Source organism: Dasypus novemcinctus, chromosome 12 (assembly GCF_030445035.2).
Source record: "Dasypus novemcinctus isolate mDasNov1 chromosome 12, mDasNov1.1.hap2, whole genome shotgun sequence".
NCBI lineage: Eukaryota > Metazoa > Chordata > Mammalia > Cingulata > Dasypodidae > Dasypus > Dasypus novemcinctus.
In genome coordinates, this window is record NC_080684.1 from 44,721,293 (window position 1) to 44,741,182 (window position 19,890).

The window sequence follows — 19,890 nt, forward strand, 5'->3', positions numbered from 1 at the left end:
TAAATTCCCATTTGCGCAACGGAGCAACAGCATGGTCAACATAGAGCTGACAGATGGCAGGGCTGTTGCGCATCCCTTGTGGAAGCACTCTCCATTGGAAACGCTGCGCTGCTCCTTGGTGATTTGTCCGTGGCACGGTGAAGGCAAACCGTGGGCAGTCGTTCGGGTGGAGAGGAATAGAGAAGAAGCAGTCTTTGATGTCGATGGTTGCTGCATGCATATACTGAGGAACTGCGGTGGGGTGCGGACACCCTGGTTGTGGTGAGCCCATCGGCTTGATGTGTTTGTTGATTTCCCGCAGATCATGGAGGAGGCAGTATTTTTCATTGCTCTTCTTCAGGATGACAAAGACAGGTGAGTTGTATGGACTGGTGGAAGTTTCAATGTGTCCTGCTTGTAGCTGCTCCTGAACGAGAGCCTCAAGAGCTTTCAGTTTATGGGACGGAAGAGGCCACTGCTCAACCCAGATGGGTTCCTCTGTGTTCCATTGTAGAGGAACGGGTTCAGGCGGTGTAAGACGAACAGTGGTGCTTAGTATTGGGGGGACTTTTGGACTGTGGAGGCTGCCGTGGTGAGAATTGCTCCCGTCTGTTCGAGGATGTCTCCGCCCCAGAGAATGTTGGAGACGGTGGAGAGAATGAGAGGGCGGAAGCGGCCATGGCGGCCTTCTCTGTCTTCCCACTTGATGGCAATGGTGCACCTCCAGGAGTCGGAGGAGCCCGTGGCTCCAATGACTTGCGGCCCTTGCTGAAGGGCCCAGTGGTTGAAGGCAGCAATTTCAAACGGGATGCAGGAGATTTCTGCTCCGGAGTTGAGTAGACCTTCTAGCCATTGGCTTTCTACTTTAAGCTCCATGAGGGGCTTTGTCCCTCTAATGGGAACAGTCCACATCACGGCTGAGGCGGGCATGGCATTTTGGCCTCTTGGGTGCGGGGCTGAGGCCTGCCCCGGGAGGCGTTTAAAGGCGGCTGGTTGGCATTGGTTGAGCGGCAGTCACGAGCCCAATGGTACCCTTTCCTGCACCTGGGGCACGGGGTAGGTGGTCCTCGGCGGCGAGGTGGAATAGCTGGAACAGTGATCGCATGGGGCAGTGCGGTGGGCCGAGCGTGAGGGCATTCTCAGGCGAAGTGACCTGTCTCTCCACATCTGAAGCAGTCAGAAGAGATGGCGAGGGCTGTAGCTATAGCCTTGGCTAGAGAGGTGGCTTGTGGATCAAGGCTGCGACAGGCCAAGACCCAGTCATGCACCCCCTTGTCTCTCATAGTGAGGATGACCTGTCTGCAAACCTCGTTCGCTCCCTCTAAGATGAGCTCTCTGGCGAGAGCTAGCTGGGCTTGCTCCCCGACGACTTTACGCTTGCAGGCTTCAGTGACTCTTGAGACAAAGGTAGAGAACTCTTCATCCTTGCCCTGTGTCAGTTGGGTGAATTTCTGAGGCCGAGAGGTGGCGGCGCTGCGGAAGGCTCAGAGGGCGACTTCCCGGAGCCGGAGCCAAAAGCCAGGTGGGGCATTCCGGTAGCGATTGGGGTCAGCGTACCGTCCGGTGCCAGTGTACGTGTCCGTAGGGTCTTGGATGCCTGCCCTGGCGTTCTCAGCGACATGCCTTTCTGCCTCTGCTTGGAAATGTGCTCTCCATTCAATGAACTGTCCTGGGGTTAGAATGGAATGACCCAGGGAGACCCAATCATACGGGAGGACCAGCTGCGTGCCGAGCTCCTCTAAGAGTTGCTGGGCGTATGGGCTACCAAGACCATCCTCCTTCACTGCGCGCTGGAGATTCTTGATTTCATCGGGAGTGAAGGGATACCAGTCATACGGGTGCTGCGCTGTGGGGTTGGCATTCAGCGGATAGAGGTGCGGAGTGCACGGAGCGCACTGAGGCTGGCCCCAGCCTGCGGGACTAAGCTGATCTCGGGGGAGAGGCGGCGGCGCTGCGAGCGGGTGAGCGGTGGGCCCCCAGAGTCTGTCCAAGTGTCAGCGTCCACCCATGATGGTGCCGACTGCCTCGCTGCCTCTGCCTGTTCCCAGGATGGCGCTGGCCCTCCTTCCGGCGGACCACCAAATGGCAGCCATGGCACTTCCAGCGGCTTATAGGATGGCGGCGGCCCGCCCTCTGGGTCGCCCCAAGATGGCGCCATGACAGGAAGGGGCGGGTATAGGGAGCTGGAGTTCCCGCCCACCTGCCCCTCTGGCGGGGGCTTCCCCCTTTCAAGCGGAGAAGAAGGAGGAAGTTTGCCATCTTGGCGCCCCGGCGGGGACTTCCCCTTTTTGGGCGGAGAAGAAGGAGGAAGTTCGCCATCTTGATGGCCACAGTCCTTAGGGGGATTCTGTTCGAGATCGGCGTTAAGCTGATCTGACAGAGACACGTTGTCGGAGTCGTCGGGATCCGACTCCCCCTCTCCAGAGCCGCAATGGAGGGGCCGTTTATTGCCCCGTGCGTCACCATAATAGGCGCCTTTCGGAGCAGGTGCGCCGAGAAGACAAGCGCGGATGGCCATGAGCGTGGGCAGAAGGCCCGGGAGGAATGATCTGCCGTCATTCTCCATCGAGGAGCTAACGCAATCAATTAGGCACGTGTAAGTTTCGGGGCTCCAAAAGTGGCAGGTAGCCAGCCACGGATTGAAGGGTAGGAGGAGGTCCCAGTACTTTTGCAGTTGGCGCAGGGAAACCCTGACGCCATTAGTGTCTAAGAGGCCGGCAAGTGCCCTGACTTGCGGCACTTGGTGGGAAGATAGACGCCTGCCCATTTTGCTGCCGGTGGCCAATCAACGGGGGGTCCTTACCTTGAGAGCGCAGCGGAGTGGTGGGAGCGGGATCCCACGGGGGTGAGGCGTTGGTCGCGATGGACCGGCCCCACGTTGGGCACCAAGGTGCGGGGGGATCTCTTCCTGACGGGGGCGGCTGGAGGGGTCAGGAGAGCCGCACTTCAGCAGGGTTCGAGGTCACAGCAGACGGCCTCGGGGGCTCTCAGGTGTGGAGGATGCACGGCGGGGGAGAAGGAAGAAGCCTCGGAGACCAGGTCTGTGCGCAAGTCCGTTTTATTAAGGAAGTACAGTGGGTTATATAGAGAATGAGGAGGGCGGGGGGAGACGTGGTGGTAGGGGATTGGCAGAAGCATGGGCGGACTTGTGGTTGGCTGCCGTAAGCAGTTACTAGGGATGGGGGTGGGTATTAGGTCTATAGGGATGGGGATTGGTGCAGGCGGGTACTGCCTTCCGATAGGTGGTTGCTAGGCAGAGGGCAAGCGGAGAGGCTAGGGGCGGGGGGGAGGGGAAAGGGGGGGGGGAACGATTCGGCGGGAGTCCACTATCCAAGCCTCCAGGACAGCTGTTTGGGGAGATAGGCCAACAGTATTGTATATTTGTTATAATTCCTGGAAGAATGTTCTTATATTTGTACTGTTACTCAAAGTCCATTATTCACTACAGGGTTCACTTTGTTATACAGGCCCTTGCCTTGTACAAACCATGCAAAATATACCCTCCATGGCTCTCAGTTTCATGACAGAGTGGTGCTGTCATCAGCTCAGTCCAATTCAGAATGTTGTCATTACTCCAAAAGGAAAAATCTCATCTTCTTATACCACTCCTTTATTGACAGCATTGAAACAGTACCTTCTTTGCCATTCCTGTAAAAATATTACAGTACTGCTGTTAACTATAGTCTATATGTTACCTTAGTTGTATTTTCCCATGTTTTCTCCTTATTCTTAAAACACCTTGTACTAGAATATTCTTGTATTTGTACTATTAACCGCAATCATCATCCACCACTGAAAAATTTGTTATACAGTCCCAAGATTATCTTCTAGCTTTCTTTCAAATGACATTACCTTTCCTAGACTACCCCGTTATACTCACTATAATGTGTTACAATCAACTCAATCCATTTCCCCACATTTACAACCCAGTTTATTAAACATTCTAGATACACTCAACATCAGCACCCCCTTGTCAATACTCATCATATTTACTTCATTTTAGTGAGCAATACAATATTTGTCCTTTTGTATATGGCTTATTGCACTCAACATAATGTCCCCAAGGGTCATCCACGTTGTCCTATGCATCCTGACTCCATTTCTTCTTACAGGGAAGTAGTATTCCATCCTATATATACCATATTTTGTTTATCCAGTCCTAGGTTTCCAGGTATTTGGGTTGTTACCATCTTTTAGCAATTGTGAATAATGCTGCTATGAATATTGGTTTGCAAATGTCAGTTTGTGTTCTTGCTTTCACTTCTATTGAATATATTCCTAGTAGCAGGATTGCTGGACCATATGACAATACTTAATTAGCTTCCTGAGGAACTGCCCAACCTTCTTCCACAATGGCTGCACCACTTTACATTCCCACCAACAGTGAAGGAATGTTCCTATTTCTATACAGCCTCTCCAGCACTTGTAGTTTCCTATTTTTTACAAAAATAATGGCCATTCTGTAAGGTGTGAAATGATATCTCATTTTAGATTGATTTGTATTTACATAAGAGTAGTAATGCTGAGCACTGTTTCATGTGTTTTTCTGGTCATTTGTATTTCTTCTTGGAAAAAATTCTGTTCAAGTCTTTTACCCATTTTTTGGTTGAGTTGCTTATCTTTTTATTGCTGAGTTGTATGATCTATTTATATAACATGGAAATCAAACCGTTATCTGATTTTTGGTTTCCAAAAATGTTCTTTCATTGAATAAGCTGCTTTTTCACTTTAACCAAGTCATTTGAAGCACAAAAGTGTTTACTTTTGAGGAGGTCTCATTTATCTGTGTAGCAGTTTGATGTGGTTATGAATTCCAAAAATAGATATTGGATTATATTTGTAATCTGGTCTGTACCTGGGCATGATTAAATTATGATTAGGGCTTTAATTGGGCCACATTATTAAGGCATTGAGTTCCCCCACCCTTGGTGGGTGGGGATTCACAGACAAAAGGCATGGCAAAGGACAGAGTTGAGGGTTCTTAATGTTGGAGTTTGATGCTGAAGTCTTAAGCTGGAGTCCCAGGGAGAGGTCAGAACCATTCACCTGATAGTCTATAGCTGGCCTTGTGGAGAGAGGCAAAGCCTAGAGAGCCTCATAGTCTACAGTTGGTCTTGTGAAGAAAGGAGAAGAGCTGGACCTAGAGGAACCCAGGAAGCCTGAATCCTTGCAGACATCAGCAACCATCTTGCTCCAACATGTGAAAATACACTTTAGTGAGGTAGGTAACTTATGCTTTATGGTCTGGTATCTGTAAGCAACTACCCCAAATAAATACCCTTTATAAAAACCAACCATTTCTGATATTTTGCACCAGCACCCTTTTGGCTGACTAATACAATCTGTCTTTTTCTTTCCTTTCTCTTGCTTTGAGTGTAAGATTTAGGAAGCTGTTTTATAATTTTGTATATGGTGAGAGACAGGGGTCCTTTTTCATTCTTTTAGCTGTGGATATCCAATTCTCCCAGCCCCATTTGTTGAATAGACTGTTCTGGCCCAGCTGGGTGGGTTTGACATCCTTGTTGAAAATCACTTCACTGTAGAGAAGATCTATTTCTGAATTCTCAAGTCTATTCCATGGTCAGTAAGTCTATTTTTATTACAGTACCTTTATTGTTTTATTTTATTTCTATTTTATTTCATTTAACTTCTTTTCTTTAATTTATTTTATTTTATTTACTTAATTTACCACTGTAGCTAAACAATATGCTTTAAAGTTAGGAAGTAAAAGTCCTCTAACTTCATTCTTCTTTTCAAAGACATTTTGGCTACTCAGGAAGCAATAATGTATTATCAGGGTCCTCTAGAGAAACAGAATCAACAGGAGATATCTGTAAATAATATGTGATTTTATCGAAGTCTCTCACATGACCATGGGGATGCACAAGTCCAGGTTCCACAGGCAGGCTGCAAACCAGGGCTCCAATGAAAGTCCAGTAAAGGTCCTTGATGAGTTCCTAGGAGACACTGGCTGTCCAAAGATGAATGTGGAAATTCTCTCTGAATGGAGAAATCACTTCCCCTTTTAAGGCATTCAACTGATTGGATAAAGCATCACTCATTGCTGATGGCAATCTCCCTGATTGATGTAATGTAATCAGCTATCTGTGCAGTAGTCACTAGTGACTAAAGTCCATAAATGTCCTTGTATTACAATTATCCCAGTGCTTGCTTGACCAAATAACTGGGCACAATTACCTGGCCAAGTTGACACATTAGCTTAACCACCACAGCCCACCCCTTGTCAACTCAGCAACCATACACATTACATTAAACCATACTTAGTCTCTAAGTAAAAACAATAAGAGACATACATATGTATACATTTCCACCTAACAATGTTTAACTGTCTTGCATGCAACCAGAAATGCATTAATTCTCTACAGAATAGGGTGCAAGTCCTTGGGTAATATTCACTCTTAAACTTGACATCCTTAAATATTATGACATGAAATTAATACAACTTGTCATACGATTGGGAAAAGGTTGGGGAAGAAAACAAAGAAATTAGTTTTGTGTACATATACAATTGTATTCATAATGAAACAAGGAAGAAAGATTCATGACTATTACATTCTTGTTTTTGTAACTAGTCATGTGCCCAAAGTTTATATTTATCACTATCTTCTTCCACTACCCTTTCCATATTCCTATTACCCTCAGCAAGCACTTCAGCTTGCTGTGGTTCTTTGCCTGGTGGGATGACAAACATTCATTCCTGAAGATTCTGGGCCATTGTTAGTCCTGCTTGGGTTGGGTTGTTGCAATTTTCCATTAACTTTAATCTAGGACCTGGCAGTACTTTATACTAAGAGATGCCCCAGAGGATCTCTTGTATTCCAGGCAAACTCTCCCTTCCCCCATTATGCAGATGCAGTCCTATTTCCCATTGATATTCAGGATCAATCATCCCAGCCAGGAGAATAATTCCTTTCTTTGCCTGTTGATTCAGAGGTAAGAGAAGCCTAAAGTGGTCACATGACAGTCTTAACTTTCTATTTAATGGAATCATTTTCATATTTCCTGGTGGCAGTGCTCTTCCTTTAGGGACTAAAACCTGTAGACCAGCAGAGCTTGAGGTTGCAGGGACAGAAAGCAAAAATGGTGCCATTCCCATTTCCACTCCTTGATCACTGGGCTCATCAATCTTGGTTATGGGAGAAACAGCACCATAGAGTGGATGCTGATTTAGAGCATACACAGTCTCCTGGAGAACATTGCCCCAGTCCTGCAAGGTATTGCCACCTAGTTGGTGCCATAATTGAATCTTCAAAAAGTTATTCCACCATTCTATTAATCTCTCTGCTTCAGGTTGATGGGGAACATGGTAAGACCAGTGAATTCCATGGGCATGTGTCCATTCTCACACATTGTTTGCTGTGAAATTAGTTCCTTATTGAGAAGCAATGCTATGTGGAATGTCATGGTGGTAGATAAGACATTCATAAGTCCACAGATGGTGGTTTTGAAAGAAGCACTGAAATGCAGAAATGCAAGCCCATATCTGGAGTATGTGTCTATTCCAGTTAAAAAAACAAATTGCTGCCTCTTTCATGATGGAAGTGGTTCAATGTGGTCAACCTGCCACCAGGTAGCAGGCTGGTCACCTTGAGGAATGATGTCATATGGTGGGCTGAGTGTAGGTCTCTGCTGCTGGCTTTGGGCACTCAGTAGTGGCTGTAGCCAAGTCAGCCTTGGTGAGGGGAAGTCCATGCCACTGAGCCCATGCATAACCTCCATCCTTACCTCCATGGCCACTTTGTTCATGAGCCCATTGGACAATGATGGGAGTGGCTGGGGAAAGAGGCAGTGCATTAGCCACAGAGTGGATTTTCTTATCCACTTAATGATTAAAATCTTCCTCTCCTCAATTCACCCTCTGGTGAGCATTTATGTAGTACACAAATATTTTCATGTTGTTTTGCCCACTCAGAAAGGTCTATCCACATACCTCTTCCCCAGACCTTTTTTGTCACCAATTTTCCAATCATAATCCTTCCAAGTCCCTGATCATCCAACTAAAACACTGGTAACAGCCCATGAATCAGTGTACAAACATACATCTGACCATTTCTTCATCCAAGCAAAATGAACAACCTGTGCACTGCTCAAAGTTCTGCCCACTGGCAGGATTTGCCTTCATCACTGTCCTTCAGAGATGTCCCAGAAAAGGGCTTCAGTGCTGCACCTGTCCATTTTTGGGTGGTACCTGCATATTGTGCAGAACCATCTGTAAACCAGGCCTGAGTTTTCTCATCCTCTGTCAAATGATTGAAAGAGACTTCCCAAGAGGCCAAAGCTGTGGGCTGGGAAAGGGAAAGTAACTTGGAAGGGGTGGTGACCATGAGCATTTGGGCTACTTCCTCATGTAACTTACTTGTGTCTTCAGGACCCGCTTGTATATACCACTTCTACTTTACAATAGAGTGCTGCTGTGTATGCCCAACTTTATGGTTTGGTCTCCTTGGAGAAAGGTGGGAGGAAGGTTAACAGTAGACATTTTGGACAGTTTAATAGTATCCTTCCTCAGGGGGACCTGGCCTTCTCCTCATTCAAGGGGCTCTGGGTCTGTAAATTGTCTTAAGTCTGGGAATTGATTAAGGGGCCATGATTCTCTGCATCTGTAATTTGAGTTAGTGTTTTGCTTACTTGACCTAGAACTCTTCTGTTTATATATATCCAGAAGAAATCTAGTAGGCTTCCCATTTATTTCATTCTAAGTATCCCATGATGTATGAGCCAACACCATAACTCCATGCAACTCAGACTATTTTGAGTGCTGCTTTGAATCTGCCTTTCATTGTGGTAGCCATGCCCACCTAGTCTTTGGTAATTAACTGCTGATATTTGACTATTACATGACCAAGATCCAATCAGCTCCATAATGTTTAAGGATTCTAATTCCATTTCATCCCCCCCTACAGTAATATCTGAACTACAGTGAAGAATGATCACAGAGCTCTTCAAAGAAGATGAAGTTAGTCTTATAAATGTATTCCTCACAGTCCTGGTTAAAGATGTGTCCTTTGGACATTTTTGGGGTCGGTGGGCAGGTCTCAAATGTAAATCCATTCTAGCATGGCAATCTCTCTAAGCCTTTGAAGACTCTCTTATACTGTATACCAGGGAAAATTGGGCATCTCAAGCTCAGACATGCTAGGCCATCTTTTGGTCCATGTTTCAGTCAGCCACCCAAACACACTTTTAAAGCCCTTTCTAATGCCTCGAGCTACAGCACTGAATCTAGAATTTCTTCTTAGTGGGTCCATATCAATAAATTCTGCCTGATCCAACTTTATATTCCTTCCACCATTATCCTATACCCTTAGTATCCATTCCCACACATATTCCCCTGATTTCTGTCTATATAAGGTGGAAAACTCATGCAGTTCTTTCAGAGTATACCATACTTCCTCATGGGTCACACTTTACATTACACCCTCAGGGGCTTGTTGTGATTTTAGTCTAGTAATAAGTCTTGAGAATAAGAGGGGTGGTGGGGGTGGGTAAGAAGAAGGATTAGAAATGCCTTGCAAGCTACTGACCTCAGGGAATTCCTTTGCATTTTCTTCTGGTGAGACAGAATTACTCTATTCAGACAGGGGTTGGAAGGCAGATTACTCAGGGCAGACTGAAGGCTCAGGCATGCTAGAATTTGACTGGTACAGCCTCAGGGCTAGGAGGAGGCCCAGACTCACTGGGTCAGGCTGGATGCTGGGTGATACAAGGTTGACAAGGTGTGGTCCCCACAGGGCAGGCCATCACAGGTTTATCTGGTAAATTCTCAAAAGAATTTAGGGTTCCAGTGTCCCCACCAATATTATCATCCCATATGTCTCCATCCCAATCCTCTGGAATCCACTCCTTTCCAATCAATGCCCTCACTTTAACTGTAGAAACCCTGCAGGATTGAGATTTTAGTTTCCTTTGTAACTCTGCTAGTCATACAATGAGAGTCTGAGTTTGGCTCTAAGATATTTCAAGCCTATGGCTACAGGAGACAAGATTTTCTTTCAGAGCATATATAGAAATTATTACATCATTCATGTGGTGTTTAAGTTTCAAATTTGAAGGCTTTAACTCATCTCTTTCTTTTGTAACTGTTTCCAGAGTATCTAGGAGGAGCCAGCCAACCTAATTATAAATTTTGTCTCAACAAAACTCTGTTAAGGTGTTGAAAACACACTCACCCAGATCCTTGCTTCTTGTAAGTGAGGAAGTAGGGGAATCCAGTGATGATATTTTGTGTATCTCTATTGCCATTTCATGCCATGGACTGTTAGTGTCCTCTTCATTTTTGGAAAGGGAGTCCTTAGTACCCTGATTCCAATTAGTGTAGAAAGTCAATTGTAAAACTCCCAGAACTACCTCAGACATTCCATGTTTAAGACTCTGTTCCTCAAGAACCACTCCTGATATCAAGATGTATTAGTCAGGGTTCTCTAGGGAAACAGAAACAACAGGAGATATCTGTCAATAGTATGTGATTTTATGAGTCTGTCATGTGACCATGGGGATGCACAAGTCCAGGTTTCATAGGTAGGCTGCAAACCAGAGCTCTGATGAAAGTCCAATGCAGGTCATTCATGAGTTTCCAGGAAAGGTTGGCTGTCAAAGATGAGCTGGGAAATTCTCTCTGAATGGTGAAATCACTTCCCCTCTTAAGACATTCAACTAATTGGATAAAGCATCACTCATCGCTGATGGCAATCTCCCTGACTGATGTAGCTGTAATCAGCTATCTATGCAGTAAAGCCACTGGTGACTAAAGTCCATAAATGTCCTTGTATTACAGTTAGCCCAGAGCTTACTTGACCAAACATCTGGGCACCATTACATGACCAAGCTGACACAGTAGCCTGACCATCATAAATACCCTTGCAAATAAATTTGACAATTGGCTTTTCCATTTCTGCAAAAAAAGGCTGTTGGGATTTTTACAGGGATTTCATTGAATCTGTACATCAGTTTGGGTAGAACCGACATCTGAATATTTAGTTTTCCTATCTACGAACATGGAATGTCCTTCCATTTATTGAGGTCTTCATTGGTTTTAATTAGCAATATTTTGTAGTTTCCTGAATACAGGTCCTTTATGTCCTCAGTTAAGTTTATTCCTAAATATTTGATTCTTAGTCATTATTATAAAAGGATTTTTTTCTGACTCCCTCCACAAATTGCTCATTAATAGTATACAGAAATACTACCGATTTTTGCATATTAATCTTATATCCTGCCACTTTGCTGAACTTAGCTATTCTAGTAGGTTTGTTTGGATTTTTCAGCATTTTCTAGCTATAGGATCATATCATCAGTGAATAGTGATGGTTTTACTTCTTCCTTTCTATTTGTGTGCATTTTATTTCTTTTTCTTGCCTGATTGCTCTAGCTAGAATTTCTAACACATTATTGCATAATAGTGGTGATAGTGGGCATTCTTGTCTTGTTCCAAATTTTAGTAGGAAAATTTTCAGTCTTTCACCATTGAATACAATGTTAGCTATGGGTTTTTCATATAGTGTACCTTAACATGTTGAGAAAGTGTCCTGCTCTTCCCACCTTTTACACTGCTTTTATCAAGAAAGGATGTAATATTTTGTCAAATGCATTTTCTCTGTCGATTGAGAAGATAATGTGATTTTTCTTCTTCAATTTATTAATGTAGTTTATTACAATAATTGGTTTTCTTGTGTTGACCCACCTTCATAAAAGTGAGATAAAACCCATTTGATCATGGTGTATAATTCTTGTAATGTGTTTTTTAATTTGGTTTGCAAGGATTTTGTTGAGGATTTTGACATCTATATTCATTAAATGAATATATTTGGCTTTGGTATTAGAGTAATGTTGGCTTCATAGAAGTTTGGTAGTGTTCCCTCCAGTTCAGGTTTTTGGAAGTGCTTGAGCAAGGTTGGTATTAGATCATCTTTGAATGGTTGGTAAAATTCATCTGTGAAACCCTCAGGTCCTGGGCTTTTCATTTTGGGAAAGTTTTTAATGACTGTTTCTCTTTACAGATTGGTTTGTTGAGATTTTGTATTTATTCTAGGATCAGTGCAGGTCATTCATGTGTGTCCTAGTATTTCTCCATTTCTTCTCCACTGTATACTTTGTTGGTATACAGTTGTTTATAGTATCCTCTTATGATTTCTTTTATTTCTGTGAGTTTAGTGGTAATGTCCCACCTCTCATTTCTAATTTCATTTATTTTCATCTTCTCTCTTTTTTTTCTTTGTCAGGGTAGCTAAGGGTTTTTGATTTTGTTGATCTCAAAGAATCAACTTTTGTTTTTGGTTGATTCTCTCTATTGTTTTTGGGGTTTTTTGTTCTCAATTTTATTTATTTCTGCTCTGAACTTTATTATTTCTTTCCTTTGGCTTGGTTTGGAATTAGTTTGATATTTTTACCTAGTTTCTCCAGGTGTGCATTTAGGTCTTTGATTTTAGCTCTTTCTTCTTTTTAACATAAGCTTTGAATCCTATAAATTTCCTCTCAGCACAGATTTTGTTGTATCCCACAGGCTTTGATATGTTGTGTTCTCATTTTCATTCATCTCAATATATTTGCTGATTTCTCTTGCAATTTCTTCTCTGACCCACAACTAATTAAGAGTGTTGTTTAATCTCCATATTTTTTGTGAATTTTACCTTTTTTCCACCCCTTACTGATTTCCATCTTCATTACATTATGATCAGAGGAAGTGCTTTGTATAATTCCAATCTTTTTAAATTTATTGAGACCTGTTTACACCAAACTTATGGTCTATCCTGGAGAAAGACCCATGATTACTTGAAAAGAATGTATATCCTGCTGTTTGGGAGTGTAATGATCTATAAATGTCATTGAAATGTAGTTCACTTACATTACTCATGTTCACTGTTTCCATATTTATCCTCTGTCCTGATGTTCTGTTCAATGCTGAGAGTGGTGTATTGAAGTCTCCTACCATTATCATATATACTTCTATTTCTCCTTTCAGTTTTGCCAGTATATGCCTCATGTTTGTTTGGGCACCCATGTTAGGTGCATATATATTTATTATAGCTATTTCTTCTCTGTGAATTTCCCTTATTATTAATATATAATGCCCTTCTTCATCTCTTATAACTGTTCGCATTTAAAATCTATTTTGTCTCATAATAGTAACACTACTCCAGTTCTTATTTTGTTTCCATTTGCATGGAATATATTTTTTACTTTCAGCCAGATTGTGTCCTTATGTCTAAGGTGAGTCTCTTGTAGACAGCAAATAGATGGCTCATATTTTTATCCATTCTGTCAGTCTATGTCTTTTAATTGGGGAATTCAATCCATTAACATTCAATTTTATTACTGTAAAGGCATTACTTAATTTACCCATTTTATCCTTTTCTTTCCATAGTCCTATATTACTAGTCACTGTCTTTTTACTCTTTAAGTTATCCTTACTAATAACCTTCATTTCTACACTCTCTTGCACTTGTCCTTTTTTTCCAGGCTGCAGCACTCCCTTTATTATCTCTTGTAACCCTGGTCTTTTGGTAACATACCTCTCAGGTTTTGTTTGCCTGTGAAGACTTTCAACTCACCCTCATAAATGAAGGACAGTTTGCCAGATAAAGAAATCTTGGGTGGCAGTTTTTCTCTTTCAGTACCTTAAATATATATAACCACTGCTTTCTGGCCTCCATGGTTTCTAATGAGACTTTGGCATTTACTCTTATTGATCTTCACTATATATAATGCATTACTTTTCTCTTGCTGCTTTCAGAATATTCCCTTTATCCCCAATACTTGACATTCTAAACAGTAGATGTCTCAGAGTAGATCTATTCTGACTTATTCTATTTGGGGCATTGTCTTGTGGGTGGAAACCCACACAGTAACCAAAAGAATATTGAATTCCCATCTTGAGGAGCCTTGCTACATTCTCTAATAGACCAGCAAGAATCCCCTGTGTATATGGGCAGTGCCTAGGGAAAGAAGACAGACCATTACATTAGGCCCTTGATTTGATGATTGTACTTATGAACCTTTACTTGTGAAATTGAAACATAGACTAGTATTATATATTGCCTAAGTTTACCTCCTGAAAGCCTCCTTGTTGCTCAAATGTGGCCTTTATCCAAGCTGAACTCAGCATATAAATACACTACCTTCACCCCTACATGGGACATGACTACTGGGGATGAACCTCCCTGGCACTGAGGAATTATTACTGAATGCCAATGAGTGATGCTTTTGGGAAATAAACCTTAACCAAAATGGGAAAATATTAAATACACATGAGTTTTTATGGCTAAGAGATTTCAAAGTGAGTTGGGAGGTCATTCCAGAGGTTACATTTATGCATGTCTCAGCAGGATTTTATTGTCTGCCACAGTAAGCAATGCCTCAACCAGGGAGGGTCTTGAGGGTTCTAGAGATGTTTAGATGCTATTGGCGGGACACACAATCCCAGAAACTTGGCACCCTGTCAGTGGACCTTACTTTGTCATCTATGCTCCCTAGTATAACAGACTTAGACTTCTTTCTAATTTCCCTGCACATGGCTCTTATGCCCTTTTTATTTGACCTATAATTAGCACTATACTTGTTAAGACTTAAATCTTCAATCTGTTGATATGCCAGTAGAGCCCTGAATCTCAGCAAGACTTCAGTTTGTTGGAATCACCCAGCACAACTAAGAAAAGGATGAACAACACCCATCCCCCCAAGAAAGGAGAGTATCTGCAATTGCAAACAAGACAGTTACATTCATCTGTTCCATGGGATCTAAGCCCCATCTCAGTCAGAAACAGAGTGGGCATCACCATCCCAAAATCCAAAATTGAGGAATGAACAAACATAAGGGAAGAATGCAACTATGGACTGAAGTAGACTTATGATTATTCTAGCAATGGAAGAACTAGTATCATTGATATAAAGGCAATGGCCACCAGAGGTTCTGAGGGAAGGGAGCAGGAAGAATAAGTGTAACAAAGGGTATTTTGGAGACATTAAAATTGCCCTGCATCACATTGCAATGACAGATATAGGTCATTATACGTTTTGTCAAAACCTATAAAATTGTGCAGTGCAAAGTGTAAAGTAAAATGAAAAAAAAAACCTTAATGTTAGGGCTTTTGATTTGACTATGTCAGAGATTGTGGCTCAGGTTGAGTCCCTGCCCCCTTGCTGGGTCTGGTATAAATGGACAGTCACTCAAGAAGACACACCAGAAGAGAGAGCTCTCTCATTTTTGTCCAGCCAGAAAGAAGAAAGTTCAAACAGCTAAAGCCCGAGGGGAGAAATGAACCATTTTTCTGAATAGTTTACAGTTGACATTGGGTGGAGAGCGGAGACTGATATAGGAAACCCTGAGAAACAAGCTGTATGCCAGGAGGTTAAGCAAGAACCTCAAGAAGCTTGGCCCAAAGAGCCTCAAGAGGAAGAGGAAGCCCAGAGGAGAAGGCAGAGACCAGCCAGAATTCAGTAACTATCTTTCTTCAACAGCTGGCAACTGACTTTGATGAAAAAGCAACATTGAATTGGACTATTTACGGCCTTGCAACTGTAATATTTACCCCAAATAAATATCCATTATAAAAGCTGACAGATTTCTGGTACTTTACATTGGCTCGCCTTTGGCAGACTGAGACAATCCCTCTCTCCATTACATTGCAGAGCATTCATTGGGCAGCAGTCTAATGTGGCTGTGTGCATAAAGGTCCGGGAGCAGGGGCAGGGAGGGTTTATGGTTAGCACAAAATAGTGTTTTCCACCTTCTGCACCCTTCTGGGAGCAAGGGCAGGGAGCAGGGGTGGGGAGGGTTTATGGTTAGCGCAGTGATATTTTCCACCTTTTGCATCCTTCCACAACATATTATAGAATCATTTCCAAGTTAGTTTTGCTAGAGTTAGGAATCTGAAATTTCCTTGTCTGGGAACTTTCCAACCTTGATGATAAAAGTCATTGGCATGCAGTTTTAAATTTAAGGAACATTGTTTTCCCTTTGATTCATTGCTTCTAAAAACAATGTTAAATATAGAATTATAAATATGAATAAGTTATGCAGGCTTCAGGGTTACCCCTTCAAATACTGCTGTTTGATTGCCTTGCTGTCAGCCACAGACTAACTAAATATTATGCTTAGAACCAGTTTCCCTTCCTGCATTTTCACTGATGTTAAATATTATCGAGAAATATTGTCAGATATTTCACTGCCTTTAAAGTAAAAATTTCATAACAAATGATCCAGCTACATATTTATCTTTATCTTGGAAAATCCGAATTCAAATGTTTCTTTACATCAGTTTTATTTTAAGGTAATTTTATTACAAACTTTATAATACTGAAAACAAAAATATTCTTGATTTTTAGTATAAAAAATTTATTAGAACAAAAGAATGACAGAATATATCTAGTGAGAGCACATCTTAATTTGTTCTTTATTTTAAAGGGGAGAGATAAAATGTATTCTATTTTGAACAGGAAAGTTTTATAAAAATGTAAAATAATGTGCATTTAGAAAGTTATGGACACTTTCTAAGCTTAACTAAATGTATGCAAATATGGCAAATACAGTACAGGTGGAAAAATATATATGAGCTTATCCTTTAAAGGTTAAATGTTTCATAAGTGAGTTTAAGAATAATAGTATACATCACAAAAAGTTGTGATCTATATATCTTCAAAAAAAATAACATTTACAAAAATGATGAGGGTGGGAGTGGGGAGCAGGGTGTGTGGGAAACTCTTATGTTTTTTATGTTTTTTTTTTAGTGTTTTTTCATGCAGTGTTCTTTGTGAACTATTAACTTTAATTAAAAAAGTGTGAAAAATAAATAAATAAAATTGAAAATTTAAAAGAAGAATAATAGTAATTTTCCTACAGGTTGTGCCCCTGAAGAACTTAGAATTAAATTTGTGCTCTGAGGGTTAAATTATAAAATTAACCCAGAACTGATCATGGCACACATTTGCAAACTCTTCCTACAAAGCCTGAATAAATTCTTGGCCAAATGAGATAGTAATCAGTCTGGATATATTAAAGTATTTAGAGGAATAATATCTCATTCAGAAAATGGCTTGCATAGCAATAGAAGAAAGAAACATTAAGCATAAAGGCATACATTGGCAGGGTCTACCCAAGCATTTTCCAGGGAAGAAAGAGCCCAAGAGTAAAATCTGTTTAGTATTTAGGGCCACTATATTCTTTTATTTAATTATTCACTCAGTTAAAATAATTTATTGAGCACCCATTATGTACCAGGCATCATTTAGCTTCTGCAGATGCCAACAGTGAGGAACACAGAAACTAATCCATGGCTTTGCAGAGCTTAGCTTGTAGTAGGGGGCATGAACACCTGATTCTTCCAGATAACTCCACGGGCTCTGAACCAAGTGCATCATGCAAACTTCTAAATTTAAATCTGATTTCCACGTAATTTATCCATGAGAGAGTAAGAACCAGCTATACATACAGGTGTCCTGGACAATTTTATTTCTTGTTGTAATAGCTACAAGTTTTTGAGCTATTAACAGTTTTTGAGCCTAACCCTAGCCTAACTGCTTTCCAAGCCCATTCACTCTATACTCTCCAGTTACCCAGTGACTGATAATAACCACATCTTTATGGTTTGGTGGGGATTAAGGAGTTGAGAGTAAGACTCTTTAGAAAATGTCTTATTTTCTAAGCTAGCTGCATCCCTTCCTCTTCCCTCCTCCATGATCTACCGCTGTGGTAGTTTAAGATGTGGTTAGGTTTTGAGTTCTGCAACCAACACATAGACCTCCATTTTTAAAAGCACCTCCTTTGTGCTGGGGCCTGGTTTAGGCACTTTATATCACTTTATAACTCAGTCATACAAATACAGAGCTAAGTCTGTATCAGGTATACTGTTCCTAAGCAACTTGCACATGTTTAATTGGCTTAATCCTCAAAACACCTCTGTGAAACAGAGGTTATTATGATCCCCTCTTTCCAGATAGATAATCTAGGCCATATAAAATTTCAGTGACTTATTCAAGGTCACACAGTTAGTTCACAGTAGGGGCAGGATTGCAACTCAAGCAAGTCTGATTCCAGAGCTCCTGATCTTAAGCTCTATGCTGCCCTGCCCCTGGGTCTTATGTTGTTTCAGGTAATCCTCATAACTATTCTGTCTAGCAGACATAGTTATATTCATGTCATGGGCAGGAAAATGAAAACTCCAAGAGATAAGAAAATCTTTCAAAGGTAATACAATTAACAAATGGTGACGATGGGATTTGAACCAAAGTAAGTTGTCATCCAAAGCCTGCACTTTAAGATCCTTGTTTATATGTCAGTCTCAAGTGAACCCTTCCAAGTCCACTCAGCTCTGGCACCAATATTATTAAGGCCCTGGACTTGCAAGGTTGAGGGGCAGATGAAATTCATACTAATAATTTGGAGCGTTGAGTGCATCCTCAGATCAACTTTATAAATTTAGATTTGCTGCAAGTGAATATTAGCAATGAAACACCTGGTGGCTTCCTATTTTAATGAATTATCCTCAAAAACAAGATTTTAAACTTTTGTTTATTTCTGAAAAAGTGCGTGGAATGTAAACTTGTAAATAGCAATATTTTAAAATTCCACAATTTAAAGAATTAAACGTGGTGCTCTAGCCACGAGGGAACAATAGATAAAGAATTATTCTTCTGCTGCAAAAAAAAATTTTGAAAACTAGAAAAAAAACCATAGGAAAATAACCATTTTTTGCATGTTGGACAACAAGCAATGCAGAAATGTGATCCAGGAGAGAATGGAAACATATTAGGTGAGATTTATGAGGCTTTCTGCTTGGAGGCAATTTCTGGACTCTGTTACAGGGGCAGGAAATGCCAACAGAGCCTAGCAATCACAGTTGAGGATATAGAGACTGGAGTTTGGAGAGGCTGTGGTGCCTAGAATTTGTGGGCAGAATATATGCGAGGAGAAAAATATTCAGAAACAGAGTTCCAATAATCTGCACTGGGGACCCCTTGAATCTTCTACTGAAAGTCTGTTTGCAACAGGTTGGGCAAGAATATCTTCCAGGGAAAGAATAATGTTGGGAAGCTGTAAGCAAAGTATTCCCAGGTCAATACCAGGCCTGAAGCATTCAAGTTCCTATCAGCCAGAGTGGAGAGAGTTTTTGACCAATATCACAACTATATACTAGCAATAAGCCATTTACAATAGCATAAAAAACCATGAAATATTTAGGAATGCATTCAACAAAATATGTATAAGAATTGTACATCAAAAATTACAAACACTGCTAAGAGAAATTTTAAAAGACCTAAATAAATGGATATGCATACTGCATTCCTGGGTACGAAGACTCAATATGATTAAAATGTCAATTCTCCCCCAATTTATCCATAGTCCATATATTCAATGCATTTGAAAACAAAATTCCAACAGGAATATTTTTAGAAAATGGTATGCTGATTCTAATACATTTGTGGAAATGCAAGGACCTAGAATATCAAAAGGAAGAACAAAGTTAATAGACTTAAACTATGTGATTTCAAGATTTACTCTAAAGCTGCAGTATTCAAAACTGTGATACTGGCATGAAAATAGGTATATAGTTCAATAGAACAGAATAGAAAACCCATAAATGGACCCACAAATGTATGTCAATTGAATGGTGACAAAAGTGCCAAGACAATTTATTTTTTCAAATGCAGCTGGAACAATTGTACATGGAAAAATAAAACATTGATGCTTATCTCACATTATACACAAAATTTAAATGAAAGTGTAGCATAACCTAAATATAAAAACTTAAGGTATAAACTCTTGGAGGGAGTGGATGTGGCTCAAGCAGTTCAGTGCCCTCTTCCCACATGGGAGATACTGAGTTTGGTTTCTGGTGCCTCCTGAAAAGCCAAAAACAAATAACAAGAAAAACAAATAAAAAACCAAATGTGGTTGAG

The 19,890-nt window shown here is 41.3% G+C and overlaps 1 protein-coding gene and 1 pseudogene across 1 annotated transcript; one reads left to right on the forward strand and one right to left on the reverse strand.

Annotated features, from left to right (window-relative positions):
- Positions 1-531: 531 nt before the first annotated feature.
- LOC139440104 (endogenous retrovirus group K member 18 Pro protein-like) lies at positions 532-891 on the reverse strand. Its single transcript, XM_071218732.1, has one exon. The coding sequence runs from the start codon at positions 889-891 to the stop codon at positions 532-534; it is 360 nt and encodes a 119-aa protein (XP_071074833.1).
- Positions 892-2,841: 1,950 nt separating this feature from the next.
- LOC101443612 (pre-B-cell leukemia transcription factor 2 pseudogene) overlaps positions 2,842-19,890 on the forward strand; it is a 120,118-nt pseudogene continuing 103,069 nt past the window's right edge.